Source organism: Mytilus trossulus, unplaced genomic scaffold (assembly GCF_036588685.1).
Source record: "Mytilus trossulus isolate FHL-02 unplaced genomic scaffold, PNRI_Mtr1.1.1.hap1 h1tg000244l__unscaffolded, whole genome shotgun sequence".
Lineage (NCBI taxonomy): Eukaryota > Metazoa > Mollusca > Bivalvia > Mytilida > Mytilidae > Mytilus > Mytilus trossulus.
Window position 1 is genome coordinate 745,978 of NW_026963317.1, and position 14,897 is coordinate 760,874.

A 14,897-nucleotide genomic window follows, 5' to 3' on the forward strand; every position below is an offset into this window, starting at 1 on the left:
GTTCACTAAAAAAAAAACAGAAAAGAGTTGTCGTTACTGACAAATAAAAACAAAATGGCAGCCTCCATGAAGAATTTTCGACTGATTTTCAAAATTTTACAAAGGACAAATATACAGCCCCATAACACAGTTCATACTTCGGTTTGTTAAACCAACGATAAGAATATAGTTTATTTTGCAGTATTGAACATTTTATCTCTCAATGGCGTGCCCAAACCATTTAAAGTGACGTACTTTGATGCCCTTGGAGTTTTTGGTGTCCCAGAAAAAAAATAGCCTTCCAGGCGCGAAGCTCCCTATGCGCCAACACGCATTTGCGTGCACATCGATTTGGCATGCAAAATAAACATTTATAAATTAAATGTTTAAAGGAAACACATATGTTGTCACTTTTTGAATTGATGAAATGTCATCGGTCTCACTAATTAGCGACAACAAGAATTTTAGCGTCAACAAGCGACAAGAAGCGACAACAAGAATTATTTTAGCGACAACAAGCGACAAGAAACTATTTAGCGACAAGAAAACATATTTTTTTAATTAAAATTAATTATTGCAATAAATATTTAAAGAATATATATGCAAAAGAAAATAATTTTAGAGACAAGAAAGTTAAAATTGATAGAAAAAAATTAAACATTATTTACATATTTATTTTATCATCTATTATGTATTACGTTCAATTATTGTATTATGAGATTACTTTTCCTTGTGTTTTAGAACATATTATTTATCTTAAAAAAATAAAATAAAAAAAAGAAGCTCAATCTCTTTCTTCTTCACAAATGTTTAATTTCTTCATCTACGAAGATACTAATATAAACTTCACAATCTTTTTCATCCTCACAAATGTTTCATTTCTTCGTCTATCTATATAATAAAACATTTTAATTAGACATATCTGCTCGTAAATTAAAAAAAAAACCATTACATACAAATTTCTTTATATCTAATATCTAATATTTAATAAAAAAAAAAATGTTTTCTTGTCGCTAAATAGTCTTCTTGTCGCTTGTTGTCGCTAAAATAATTCTTGTTGTCGCTTGTTGACGCTTGTTGTCGCTTGTTGACGCTTGTTGTCGCTTGTTGACGCTTGTTGTCGCTAATTAGTGAGACCCAATGTCATTAAATAACGGCATCTGGTTTCAAAATAGAAGTTCTATTGGAGATCATGACAAAATCGGACAGTATTACTTGTATCTCATTACAAGATTTGAATTTGTTATACTCAGTCTAAGACATGTAATTTCGGAGCACATTTTACAGTGTACGGTTCATCAGTTTGGAATGAGATGTACCAATCGGCATTAGATTTATCAGAACCCTTCGATATCATTGAAAATATGACACGGCGATGTGTTCGACAGACTACCAGAGCCAATTACCCTGCAAACACGCCAAAACAGTATTGGAAAGTCTCGTTATAATTTGCGTTTATAGACCATATGATAATGGAACTGGAGAGTGTAGTCACGTCTGGTATTAACAGAAAATCGCTTCTTTGTGCCGTATCTGCTTCTTCGTGTTGTAGGAAATATAACAAACTAACAAATCTCATCATTGTCTGAGACATACGAAACTGACCTGGTATGCAGTTTTGACGAATTCAATTGGGAGTACGCTCGATGGCGAATACGTACGTTGCATGGTTTATAACATCTCGCAAGTGCTACCGTGGAGATCTATCAGTGTACTAGTCTTTTGAAATCAAATGTATGACCAACAATGCACAACTAATGGTTATCATCGCTAGCATTACTGCATATTCATCGGCGTTTCAGTGTAAATATTGACAAAGTAATAGAGAAGTTCGTTTCTGCCTAGACCCGAAGAGCAGATTTTGGACAATTTTGAGTAAATTCTGTATCAGAAAAATGTGTAGTTTATGTTTTCAATTAACCATGATTTACTCTATTCAGAAGCTTTATTAATAGTTTTACATTCATAAATTGTTAATAAGTCATATCTACATGTAGCTCCTCTTTCAACTGTCCTATAACCGAAAACCAAAAAAAAAAACATTTTTCTGCGTAAAAGGGTCCCAAAATTTTTTCGTAGTTTGAAAAGCTTTAGATCAAGTTGCCACTAGACATCATATAAAAATTAACATACAAGTTTTAAAAATACACCTTATCGCTGTTCATGCTATTTGTCCGCCATTACTGTACATCACAAAAGTTCCTGTTAAATTTTGACATCATAATACTCCTTATCGCTAATCCTGACTGACCTGGCCACTTGGACTTTTGACGCATACAACAATCACTTTTCCATTGTAGCATCAGAAATTTTGTTTTAATTTGAGGTTTCATATAAATGCTCATTTGAATAATGCATTATAAGTTAAACATGACCATTTGAGTCGGCCTCATGATATTGTTAACAATTATCCATATTTTGACAAACAAAAATGTATGGGTCTTTGAAAAAATTGGATAAATTTGTGTTAGTAAAAAAATGTACATGTACATGTATGAAAATAAGGGTAGAAGCAGTTAAGATGATTTTGACAGTCATTAGAACCACTAGTGAGTATTTTTTTAATATATATATTTTAAATAATTTTATTTTTCAGGCTCCATGTCAAGTTAGTATAAAATACTTGTACACTGCAGAGCAGTTGCCACCAAAGGATACTTTGACACAATTTGAAGAATCAACTGAGGAGTTTAAATTTGTAGAAAAAATTTTGCCAAGAAGAATTATTCCTGAATTACCTGTACATGCTTCATATCCAACACCATCAGGCTGGGTACCTCCTTACAGTAAGTTTTTAGCTTACAGGAGAAGAAATATATAGAGATCAGATTGTAACCCAATACCTCAAAACTATTTCTATGGTCAACTGAAAAAAATCAATCAATACTATAGCCTACATGTATCTACCTACCCATATTTTTATGCACCCGCTGTTGGCAACGGACACATTTAGTATTGACCATCTCTCTGTCCTTCCATCTCTCTGTCCAATATTCGTTTCCGAAATTTAAGTTTTCTTCATCTTAATTTATGAAACTCTTACACAATGCTTTAAAAGAACCAACATTAACAGACAGAGTTAGAATGTTGGCAGTGAGTCACATTCTAAAGTTAACCCCTTTTGTGAGGACATATATATCTTCAGACACACTCTTTTTTCATTGAATTTAAATACTTTGTGGATTGGAACAATTTGATGTGATTATTCATATTGTAATACATATTGAGTGCATTTTAATAAGCTTATTTTTTATTCTATATATGTTTTTATTTTAGGAGAGAAAACAAAAGATCTTCCATATTCAGTAGAAAGAAACAAGAATCACAATTTGCCAGTTTATGTAAAACAGACAACACTGCGTGGAACAAAAATTACAACAGTAATCAATAGAGTTCATGGTGATATATGGGTATGTTTGTTTTGACGAAAAAACAGCTGTTTTATATTCATGTTGATATGCAAATGGATGAATAAAATACACATTTAAATTTTTTTAAGATGCATGTATATAATTAAAAAAAATCCAAAAATGTAAAATAATGTCAGATATGCCAAGGGACATAATCCAGATTGCCAAAAGGAAAAAAGAAAATAACACAAAACTTTCAGCATAAAAATAGGTTTACTAAGAATTGGAAAAAACAAAGTTGAAGTTCTATAATTTAGATCAGAGATTATGCTTTAGATCCTAAATATTTCATTTATCCATGTCTGATCTTATTTTACACACAACTGTCATGTAATAATGTGAACTTTTTATAGGTTTGTCAGGGTGAGTAGATCAAAATAGAAAAGAGAAGATGAAATGTTTTTAGAAAAATTGGTTGGCGGACAAGAGAAATAACAAAAAAATAAAAAAAGCCATTTCTATGATAATGCACAAGCCTACTTTTAATGGTAGATGCATTTAGACTATCTGTTCTATTGATAAATTATTTATTAACAGACAATGAATTGGTATCTTTTATCACTAAATCATCTAAATGTAGATTATGGTATATATTTTCAGCAATTTGAAAAGGATTTGAAGAGTCACATAGAAGAAACAGTCGGAATGAGATTTGCATTATTAACAGAAGTATCTGAAGTGACAAGGAGAGTAACATTAAAGGGAAATCATGTTGAAACAGTCGGAAGATGGCTGATAGACAAAGGATTTTAAATATTTCAATCTTATACTCATTTATTAAAGTTGTTTTTTATGAATTTCATGTCTAGATTGTCTGATTTATTCAATTTAAAGAAAAAAATTTTGTCACCAGGAAAATAATTTATGTTTTATTTGAATCATCTTTTTTCATTAAAACATAAATTATCTATACAAGTTATCAGGATGCTTAATCATTATTGGTGATGAGGAACACAAGAGGTGCCAATAGTCGAACAGGAACTGCCTACCCTTCAGGAGTACATGAGTTTTGTTTTGAAGGGTTGTATAATATGTATTGTGCTTTTGCTTTTGTTCAGAGTTTTACTTTTTCCTTATTTTATTTAAATGTCAGTGTTGTTTTCTACTTGTGACAGTCTTGTCTATCCATTGTCCTGAATACCATATTGTCTTTTCAAAAGTTTTATGTTGGCCCAGTTTAGGGTTAGAGAATATATTTGGTTTGATGGTTAATGAGTTTGGTTATCTGTTTGGGGTTTTAAATGCCCTTTTGGTGTAGTCTCCCTCATTTACAGTGATTGGTAGAATTGTGTCATTTGACCTTATCGATGGTGCATTGTCAGGTTCTCTAAAATGCACCAGCATACCAAATAATATGATGGTAGGTACCTGCCAACTTTTCAAAATGCCCATGGGGGTTTTACGTGGAAGATGGCTGTCATAGACATAAAAAAAAACTTCAAGGGGGCTGCAAATACATTTTAATGTTGTTTTTTGGCTTCTTCATACTTCTATTAGCCGAAAGTCATTGTAAAATTACTTGTTTTGTTAAAATTGTGGACAAAATTGCTTTTTCAAAATTTAAGTTTGGGAGTCTCCATGGGGGAAATCCCCTGCAAATAGAGACAGTTGGCAGGTATGGACTCTGACTACTACTAAATATTACAGAATTTATCCTTTACATGCAAGTACAATGTATTGGTAAATGAACAAGGACATTGGAAATTTAGAGTTTAAACATATCCTTTTCCACTTTGCAGATGGAGTGCTGCCTTGTAGGGGCCATTTGAAATACTCCAGTAGTAAACTCACTGACTTGTTGAGATGAGGCAAAAGACATGCAACAAATATATAACACAATCACTAGGTTATATGCTATTGTTTGAAATGTGTTTCGATACTAAAAATCCTTGGCCATCAATTTTTGACTTTTAGAGTTACGCATTGAAGGTTAATCCAAAAAATCAATGCAAATTCATTCAATTTGTATAGTGTTGTTTTAATTTTACATATGACAACTTGCGGCCCAAAATACTGTAAAATTTATTTTGAAATTATGAAAATGTTTGGATACACCAAGCCTAATCTAGCTGGTCTTGAGAGAATCTTTTTTGTTGAGTAAAAGGTTGCAGTATTTGTATAATTTTTGGAGGATGCAGGAATAAATAAAATAACATAGTTTATGTCTGTCTGATACAGGGTATAAGAAGTAGTTTAACTATATTTAATGTATGGTACAGGACAAACTATCTCCATGGTTAGCAGATGTGCCAATGCTTATACATGTACAACACGGGGGGGGGGTCTCTTCCTATATAAAGGTATATACATATGTGCCGCTGGAATGGGTCCCTTTTTTGATCCGTCAAATATATCAATGGGGTGCAATTTTACCGAGGAAATATATCAGTAGGTAGTAATTGACCGATTATGATATATCAATGGGTCATAAATTTCAGTTTGTTGTGCAACGATCTTCACTGAATTTCCCAAACTCTTTGTCATTAAAATTACCACATCTGCTGAAACTTATTTACACAAGTTTTGATATTGATTAAATTTAATTACACTGTCACAATTAATAATCTTCAGAAAATTACCCAATAGATATCGAACCTTTTGCACTAGTTGCGTAACACATCGATTTATTTGCACTTAATTTGTTGCGTCTATTCTCATTGACATTGTGTGTCTTGCTTAATCACTTTTAATTTGTTGAAAGAATTTGTCATTATTTGATTGCCAAAATGAAAGACATACGAAGCATTGACAGAGGGAAATGTTTAAATTGTCATGAATGTGATAAATATATGAATGGGTTATGATTTCGCTGTGAAATATATGTATAGGTAGGGATTTCACAATTATTCAATATATGAATGGGGGGTGTTTTTAAAATCCCAGCTGCACACCTGTACCCAAAATCCCATGTTGAGACCCCCCCCCCCCCGTGATGTACAACTGCATACCACTAGAAGTTCCCCATTAACTGACCAAATCACAAACTGATACATGTAAACTAAGCAAAAGTTTCAGTTAATAGTCCATGACTGAAGGAACTGTACCAAACAATCTCTATGGAAACAAAAATGTGCCAATGCTATTATAACTGCATTCCAAATACTATTGAAATACCCCATAAACAGACCTAATTACAAACTAATACATGTAAACTAAGCAAAAGTTTCAGTTGATAGTTCATGACTGAAGGAACCGGACCAAATAATCTCTATGGAAACAAAAATGTGTCAATCCTAATACAACTGCACACCAAATATCATTGACCTATCACAAGTGGAGCCCTATAAATTGACCTACCACAGAAACTAATACAGAATACCTATGTCTTGCTTTTTGACTCTTTCAAGATGACAAAGATTGAAAATCTTTTTATGCATGCAACTGGACAGATAGCATCTCTAATACTTGCAACTGAACAGATACAATCCCTCATACATGCAATTGAACTGATTAAATTACTTGGAAAACCATCTATACAGAAAAAAATCACTCAAAAAAACACTAAACTGATAAAATTCCTCATGCATACAACTGGCGAGATAATAACTCAAGCGTACACCTGGAAGGATAAAATCCCTCATGTCTGCAACTAAACAGAGAAAATCTCAAATAAATTTTCATAGTTTTATTTGATTATTAATTATTCACTACAAAAATGTTAAAAACATGAAAAAGCCCCCTAATAAATATTAACTGAAAATATTCTTGAACAGAAACACTGGATTAAAAACCATAAAACTTAATAGTATATTAAGAATGGGTGTACTATGCAAATAGCACTTTTATTCCTGGGTGCAAAGGAGATGGTATGAAAAGATCTTATCAAAATTATGTTTACTTATAGATATAAGAAGAGGGTGATTATTTTTATTTAAATGCTATCTGTTTAAAGGAATACAGCATATATATATCGTCGCTGTTATGCAAAAACCTCGTATCTCAATTTTTTGCGGAAATCTTTTTATCGATTATTAAGAATTAAATATGTATGTTCCACTGAATGCGAAAATATCTGATCTTCTAACCAATCATTAACCCGAATTCTGACAAGTGACGAAAAAAGTGTAGTCGGATTGGTGAGACATTTTGTTGTGCGAAAATATCATATCTCAAAAGAAAAAAAAGATGGCACTAGCAGCTGAGATTATAACAGGTACAGTTTTGTCAATTTTTTGTCTAATATATTATGTATAGCTTAGAAATAATGAAAAGCTTTGAAAATACAATATAGGTGCAGAAATTTTTGCTCGCCTTGGTAATTGATTGGTTAGAAGATACGATATTTTTGCATACAATGGAACATAAATATTTAATTCTAAATAATCGATAAAAAAAAATCAGTTTTTATTGCCTGGTGTAAAATTATGAAAACCTTAGATACGAGGTTTTTGCATAACAGCGACGATATAAGACTTATATATGACGTAATAAAAAAAAACTACGATATTGATTTCTGACCAAGTTATGTATTATGAAAATCGGTGGGAAGTTAACTGTGTCTATGTCTTTTAAAAATAAGACAATGATTTGGAATTTAAACAACTATAGCTTCAAGTGATGGGTGCTAATTGCAGGATAAAAAACTAGAGGCTCTAAAGAGCCTGTGTCGCTCACCTTGGTATATATGAATTAGACAAATAAAACATTCTTGCTGCTTACAATTATCTCTATCTATAATGAACTTGTCCTTGTAGTTTCAGTGGAAAATGTTAGTAAAAATTTACAAATTTTATGAAAATTGATTATAAAGGACAATAATTTCTCAGGGGGTCAATTGACCATTTTGGTCATTTTGACTTATTTTTGAGTCTTAAATTGCTGTACATCATTGCTGTTTATAGTTTATCTCTATCTATAATAATATTCAAGATAATAACCCAAAACAGCAAAATTTCCTTAAAATAACCAATTTAGGGGCAGCAACCTAACAACGAGTTCTCCGATTCATCTAAAAATTTCAAGGCAAATAGATCTTGACCAGATAAACAATTTTACCACTCGTCAGATTTGCTCTAAATGCTTTGGTTTTTGAGTTATAAGCCAAAAACTGCAATTTACCCCTATGTTCTATTTTTAGCCGTAGCCTCCATCTTAGTTGGTTTGCCCGGTCTCAAAACACAATTTCTAATCTAGAAAGACTAATAATGATTCTGGCTATGTTTGGTAAAATTTGGCCCAGTAGTTTCAGAGGAGAAGATTTTTGTAAAGGTTAACTAAGACTTACGAAAAATGGTTAAAAATTGACTATAAAGGACAATAACTCCTAAAGGGGTCAACTGACCATTTTGGTCCTGTTGACTTATTTGTAAATCTTACTTTGCTGAACATTTTTGCTGTTTACAGTTTATCTCTATCCATAATAATATTCAAGATAATATCCAAAAACAGCAAAATTTCCTTAAAATTACCAATTCAGGGGCAGCAACCCAACAACAGGTTGTCCCATTCATCTTAAAATTTCAGGAAAGATAGATCTTGACCAGATAAACAATTTTACCCCTTGTCAGATTTGCTCTAAATGCTTTGATTTTTGAGTAATAACCAAAAACTTTATTTAACCTCCATGTTCTATTTTTAGCTGTTGTGGCCATCTTGGTTGGTTGGCCGGGTAAAAAAACACATATTTTAAACTAAATACATCAATGATGTTTGTGGCCAAGTTTGGATTAATTTGGTCTGGTAGTTTCAGAGGAGAAGATTTTTGTAAAAGATCATGGAGATTTACGAAAAATGGTTAAAAATTGACTATAAAGGGCAATAACTCCTAAAGGGGTCAACTGACCATTTTGGTCATGTTGACTTATTGTAAATCTTACTTTGCTGAACATTATTGCTGTTTACAGTTTATCTCCATCTATAATAATATTCAAGATAATAACCAAAAACAGTAAAATTTCCTTAAAATTACCAATTTAGGGGCAGCAACCCAACAACAGGTTGTCCCATTCATCTTAAAATTTCAGGAAAGATAGATCTTGACCAGATAAACAAGTTTACCCCATGTCAGTAGATATAGGAAGATGTGGTGTGAGTGCCAATGAGACAACTCTCCATCCAAATAACAATTTAAAAATTAAACCATTATAGGTTAAAGTACGGCCTTCAACACGGAGCCTTGGCTCACACCGAACAACAAGCTATAAAGGGCCCCAAAATTACTAGTGTAAAACCATTCAAACGGGAAAACCAACGGTCTAATCTATATAAACAAAACGAGAAACGAGAAACACGTATATATTACATAAACAAACGACAACTACTGTACATCAGATTCCTGACTTAGGACAGGTGCAAACATTTGCAGCGGGATTAAACGTGAGATTTGCTCTAAATGCTTTGGTTTTTGAGTTAAAAGCCAAAAACTGCATTTTACCCCTATGTTCTATTTTTAGCCATGGCGGCCATCTTGGTTGGTTGGCCGGGTCAAAAAACACAAATTTTAAACTAGATACATCAATGATGATTGTGGCCAAGTTTGGTTTAATTTGGCCCAGTAGTTTCAGAGGAGAAGATTTTTGTAAAAGTTAACGACGACGGACGCCAAGTGATAAGAAAAGCTCACTTGGCCTTTTAGGCCAGGTGAGCTAAAAATATATACTCATTTACAGAAAAACAAAAATGTATTTGAACTTGTTACCAAACAGGAGAGAAGTTCACAGAGCCTCTCTTTGTCTTTTTTCTAAAGCTCATACAATTTAAATAAATCATATATTTACCAACAATGTGCATATACAGTATTGTATATTTATCATGTTTATGGTTATGAATTAATGTAAAATCTACAAAATTTGAAACCCAGGAATAAAAATTCTACACAATATTGATGATACAATTTGATTTTCTAATGAATGATATCAACATAAATAGCTGCACTAAAAAAACAAACTAATTGAGATTCAAAAGTCAGAAAGAAAGAAAATAAAATATACAAGCAAGAACAAGTGTCCTCATGAAAACATTCCCCACACTTCAGTGAACATTAAAATCTTGGTCAAAACATTATCAGACTATTTTCATCTTACCGTCTTATGACTTCAGAGTTCATATTTTTCGACTGGTAACCTACTCAAGAACATCCTGGAACTTGTCAATTAAGAGCATGGCAAGGAAGTAAAATAAAGCTTTCAAGTGGTACAAATTTTGAGAAAATTTGACTGTTTTATGTTTTCTATGCACAACAAAATAATCAGAAAACAGTACACTTTCCCCCCTAATTGTACCGATTATATGTTTGATTCTACTTCTATTGGTTGCTCTGTCATGACTGAGTACCAGGATGTACTACAACAGATTAGGTAACCTTAGAAAAAATTGAAAATCTATAGTAACCAATTGGTCATATGAAAATACTGAAATGCGATTTTATTTTTTACGATTTTGAGAAAAGTTCTGTTTAATTCATCTAAAATATTTCAAAATTCAAGTTTAAATTATTGAGTTCACAATTTTCTCATATTTTTCACAATAATAAAAACCTTACAGTTAGTCTATTCTAAAAAGTTCACAAGCATGAACATGTGTTTTATGTTTCAAACTGATGTTTACACAACTTAATGGTACTCTATAGCTACTGAATGTTTATCCTGATACAGGACACTGAAAACAATATTGGCTAAATGATAAAATCAGTCAGATTGACGAGAAAAAAACAAGAAAACATAAAGGCCTTCTATCGTAGGTGGGGCATAAAAAAAATATTTTGAAAACAAATATACATAGAAACCTAATAATGTAGAAAAGTTCATGAGACATTTTCCCAAACCCAGTGGTTTCTCTTTTTATACTTTTGTTATTAAATTATCTTAATTTTTTCTAAGGTGGTACCTAACACTACAGGGAGATAACTCTGTAAAATTAACTAAACATTTTAATGACGTATTGTTAAAGAAATATTAAGCTTTTCAATGATCAGAATTGGTGTTAGTCAAACTGCTATTTATCAAACCATTTTTTTTCAGATAATGTGTCTGGTTCAAATTTTTTGGAATTTTTATATTTTAGTCAAAGGGTCAAAGTAAAAGTTTTGTCAAAATTTTATTAAAGAGCCAAATTAATTTTAGTCAAGGTATAACCCTTTCCTCCATAGATTTTTTTTTTAATATACTTGATTTGCATAGGATTTTTTTCAGTTAAAAAAAATCATCAGTTTTAAAGTGTTAATGCATTGTGAAAACCAATATTTCATCAATGAAATTCAAGTCAGATAATTCTCATGAATCTCCTTTTCATATTGAATACAATTTTTTTTAAGTCTGATGCAGACATTTTGTAGTCAAAGCATTTCAACTGAGGTACTACACAGGCGTCATTATGGAGTATAGGGGGTGGCGTCAAAAGGCGTCACAATGGAGGAAAGGGATAAGGTACCTAAAACAATCCATACCCCACTAAATCCACGAAAAACTGATAAAACCCGAATAATTTTGAATCATAAGGATCTAACATTTAGTTTGTAAAATATACTTATGTATAATAAAATGCATTATTTTATTACGTTTATCCATAGATAATTGTAGGTATATAAAACTGGCAAAAAACTCTGAGCAACAGATGGCTTCACATGTATAATAAGTTGTCTATTGAATTTTTAAGTTACACAACATAAAATAAAGCACTTAATTATTCACAACATTAGGGACGACATCAAAAGATCAATGAAGGATAAAAAACTTAATTCAAATAGTTTGGGGGTGGGGGGTTAAACTTGCTGCAAGTTTTGTTTATCCTCCATCGATTTTACATATATGCATATGGGTCAATCAATTTTTCCCCAAGTTAAGTTAAGAGGGGGTAGGGGGGTCATTAAAAAAAATATCTGAATTTAGTTTTTTATCCTACATTGAACTTTTGATGTCGTCCCTTAACTCAAACTGTTAATGATAAAAAAGATTAAATAAAAATGACTAAAAACAAATACCATTGAAACATACATTACTAGAATCAATATTAATGAGCCTAACCATATGTGTCACATCAAAGAAAGACTTTTATAATAGGAGCCATAATTAGGTCCTTCAAATAGCAGAAATAGTAAAAATATTCAATGTATGCAAATTAAGATATGATATAATCTTGTTACAGAAATGTCAACTGTATAGTAATTCATTTCATATGTAAGAAGAATATACATTTTAACAAACAAAATTGAACAAAAAAATCTTGATTCCTGACCAAGAAATTATGTACTATCTGTAAAATGTGGACTAAATTACAACTGTATACTGGTATATACTACATCTATTGTCAAAAGAAAACAAATAAGGACACAGATGCTTTCTTGTTTCTAGCACAAATTTTTGATGACATATTGTGGATTCATTTATTTTCGTGGGTATCAATTTTGTGGATTAAAGAATACTGGCATTTTCATGAATATTAAATTTCGTATTTTAGGCAAAGTCTGCATACATTCTTAATAAAAAACTTGAAATTTGTTGAACATATAAATGTGTGGTTCCCCTGTAGTCAAGAAAACCAGGAAAATTGGTATCCAACAAAAATAATGAATCTACAGTAAATGCATTCAATTGCATAATGATATGTTTTCTATAAATAAATAATCATTATTCTATATAAAATAAACAGTTATATATAAATAACAAACTAAGAAAACAAAGCACAATTTTCCTTAAATAATTTTTTCATTTGTATTTTAATGAGAAATATTTAAGTGTAGGTGCACTTGAGAAAGAGATTCATTGTACAAACTTTGTTCCTCAAAGGTAATTTGATCATTGTCTGGCAGGAGTTTACACAGTTTATAGAGATTCATTTACAGCACTTTTATTTCTACAGCACTTCTACCCTGATAAACTAGCATTCTAGGGAGATTCAATAAAATAATCTCAGAGTTTACAGCAGATTTCAGTGAGTATGTAGCTAATGGTAATATCTTTGGTTAGCTTGCTTGTTAGCTGAACCTTGAAGTCATTGTTAGGTTAGGTAAACTACCCTCCTTTAATAGTAGACTAGCCCAACAGATAACCAATCTATCTCTCTGTAGGACTAAGCTACTTTGAAAGGAGGGTAGTATACCTTACCTAACAATGACTTCACGGTTCAGCTAACAAGCAAGCTAACCAAAGATATTACCATTAGCTACACACTCACTGAAATCTGCTGTAAGACTCCCACACATACTCACTCGGATAAACTTGAAAGCCTTACAACTTATAACAATATATAACAATAAATATGAAAACAATTAATAACAACATGTAAAGTTAACAATGCAAAACTATGAATACATTTGTGCAGTTTCTTGCAAAGAATTGTAGGTTCAGACTGTTTAAATTTTTTTGGGGGGTTCTAAGCTGAAAAATGTTAGCTAGTTTATAGCAAGTCTGGTTTTCATATTTTTCATGTCCTCATATTGGAAGTTCACTATACTGAGGCGTATTTATGGGGCCCAGCCCAGAGAAAAATGACCTAAAAAATAATAAACACAGAGATGAAAACTTTTCCAGCCTACTTTTACAATAAACAAAAATAACGCATTAATTTCACATTTACAGTATTAATTTTGATGAGATTCATGTTAAGTTCAGATATTGATTGTTAAAACCTTGTATCAAAAATCTGATTCAAAACAAATTCAATACAAAGCAATTACAGTTATATCAAGTAGCACTTCAACTTAACATTAAAGATTATTGTCTAAACATGACAAGAAATAAGATAAAATTCAATTTAATTTAAAATAAAAACAAAGGAATGTACTATACTACCAAATCAAACTCTTTTTTTTATCTCTCTAAAATTTCTAAATACAGTCAAACCTGCAAAATCTTACTGTGATTCATCAACATATCCTAATTGTGTTTTGTCAGAGGTCTCAAATTTTTGTTACCTTAATTTTTTGAGATAAAAAATATGGTCATTTGTCAAAATCAGTTGATTTTTATATTGTTAAAATAAGTGAACAATTTATCTTCATGCACTTAAAATTACTGTGAACCTCATTTGAAAAGATGTTCAACTGTTATTGTCATGAGGGTACCACAGTTACGACCCACATATAAGGTTTCTTTTCTCTTTTCACAAGAATGACCTAAATATACAGGTTTGACTGTAACTAATCTACTTTAATACAATTTCTAAGTATACATACTTTGCCATACGACTTAGAGCATTAAGTTGTTATGTAGGAGGTTAAACACCTCAACATCCAACTACCTAATAAAAAATTAAATACAATATAAGACTTGACTGATCTTTGGCTTTGAACACATAGGCATTAACTATTTGAGGAAGATGTCAGGTTAAATCCAAAGCTTGTAATTTGACACATACTTTGAAAGTACTGGATGAAATTAGAATAGATTGTGTACTAACAACTTAAAAATGTGTAACGATATTTCATTAGGTATTAATTTCATGAATAAAAAAAAAAGATTGATAAAAGTTGGTACCACACTTGGTGGCATTAATACATTCACAGTACATAACATTTTAAAACTATTACATTGCATTGAAATTTTGATGTTCAGTATATATTGTGTTCTAAAC

The 14,897-nt window shown here is 31.3% G+C and overlaps 1 protein-coding gene across 1 annotated transcript; it reads left to right on the plus strand.

Moving 5' to 3' along the window:
* On the plus strand, positions 1–4,195 carry LOC134701376 (large ribosomal subunit protein mL49-like). The gene is made up of 4 exons (XM_063562516.1): positions 1–141; positions 2,576–2,765; positions 3,256–3,389; positions 3,990–4,195. The coding sequence occupies exons 1-4, from the start codon at positions 55–57 to the stop codon at positions 4,140–4,142; spliced, it is 564 nt and encodes a 187-aa protein (XP_063418586.1). The 5' UTR covers positions 1–54; the 3' UTR covers positions 4,143–4,195.
* The last annotated feature ends 10,702 nt before the right edge of the window (positions 4,196–14,897 follow it).

Bases quoted from the DNA above. Each gene is read 5' to 3' on its own strand.
- LOC134701376 (XM_063562516.1), top strand. From the start codon at position 55: ATGGCAGCCTCCATGAAGAATTTTCGACTGATTTTCAAAATTTTACAA. The intron at 142-2,575 runs GTTTGTTAAACC...TTTATTTTTCAG, and splicing joins ATAACACAGTTCATACTTCG to GCTCCATGTCAAGTTAGTAT. The intron at 2,766-3,255 runs GTAAGTTTTTAG...TTTTTATTTTAG, and splicing joins AGGCTGGGTACCTCCTTACA to GAGAGAAAACAAAAGATCTT.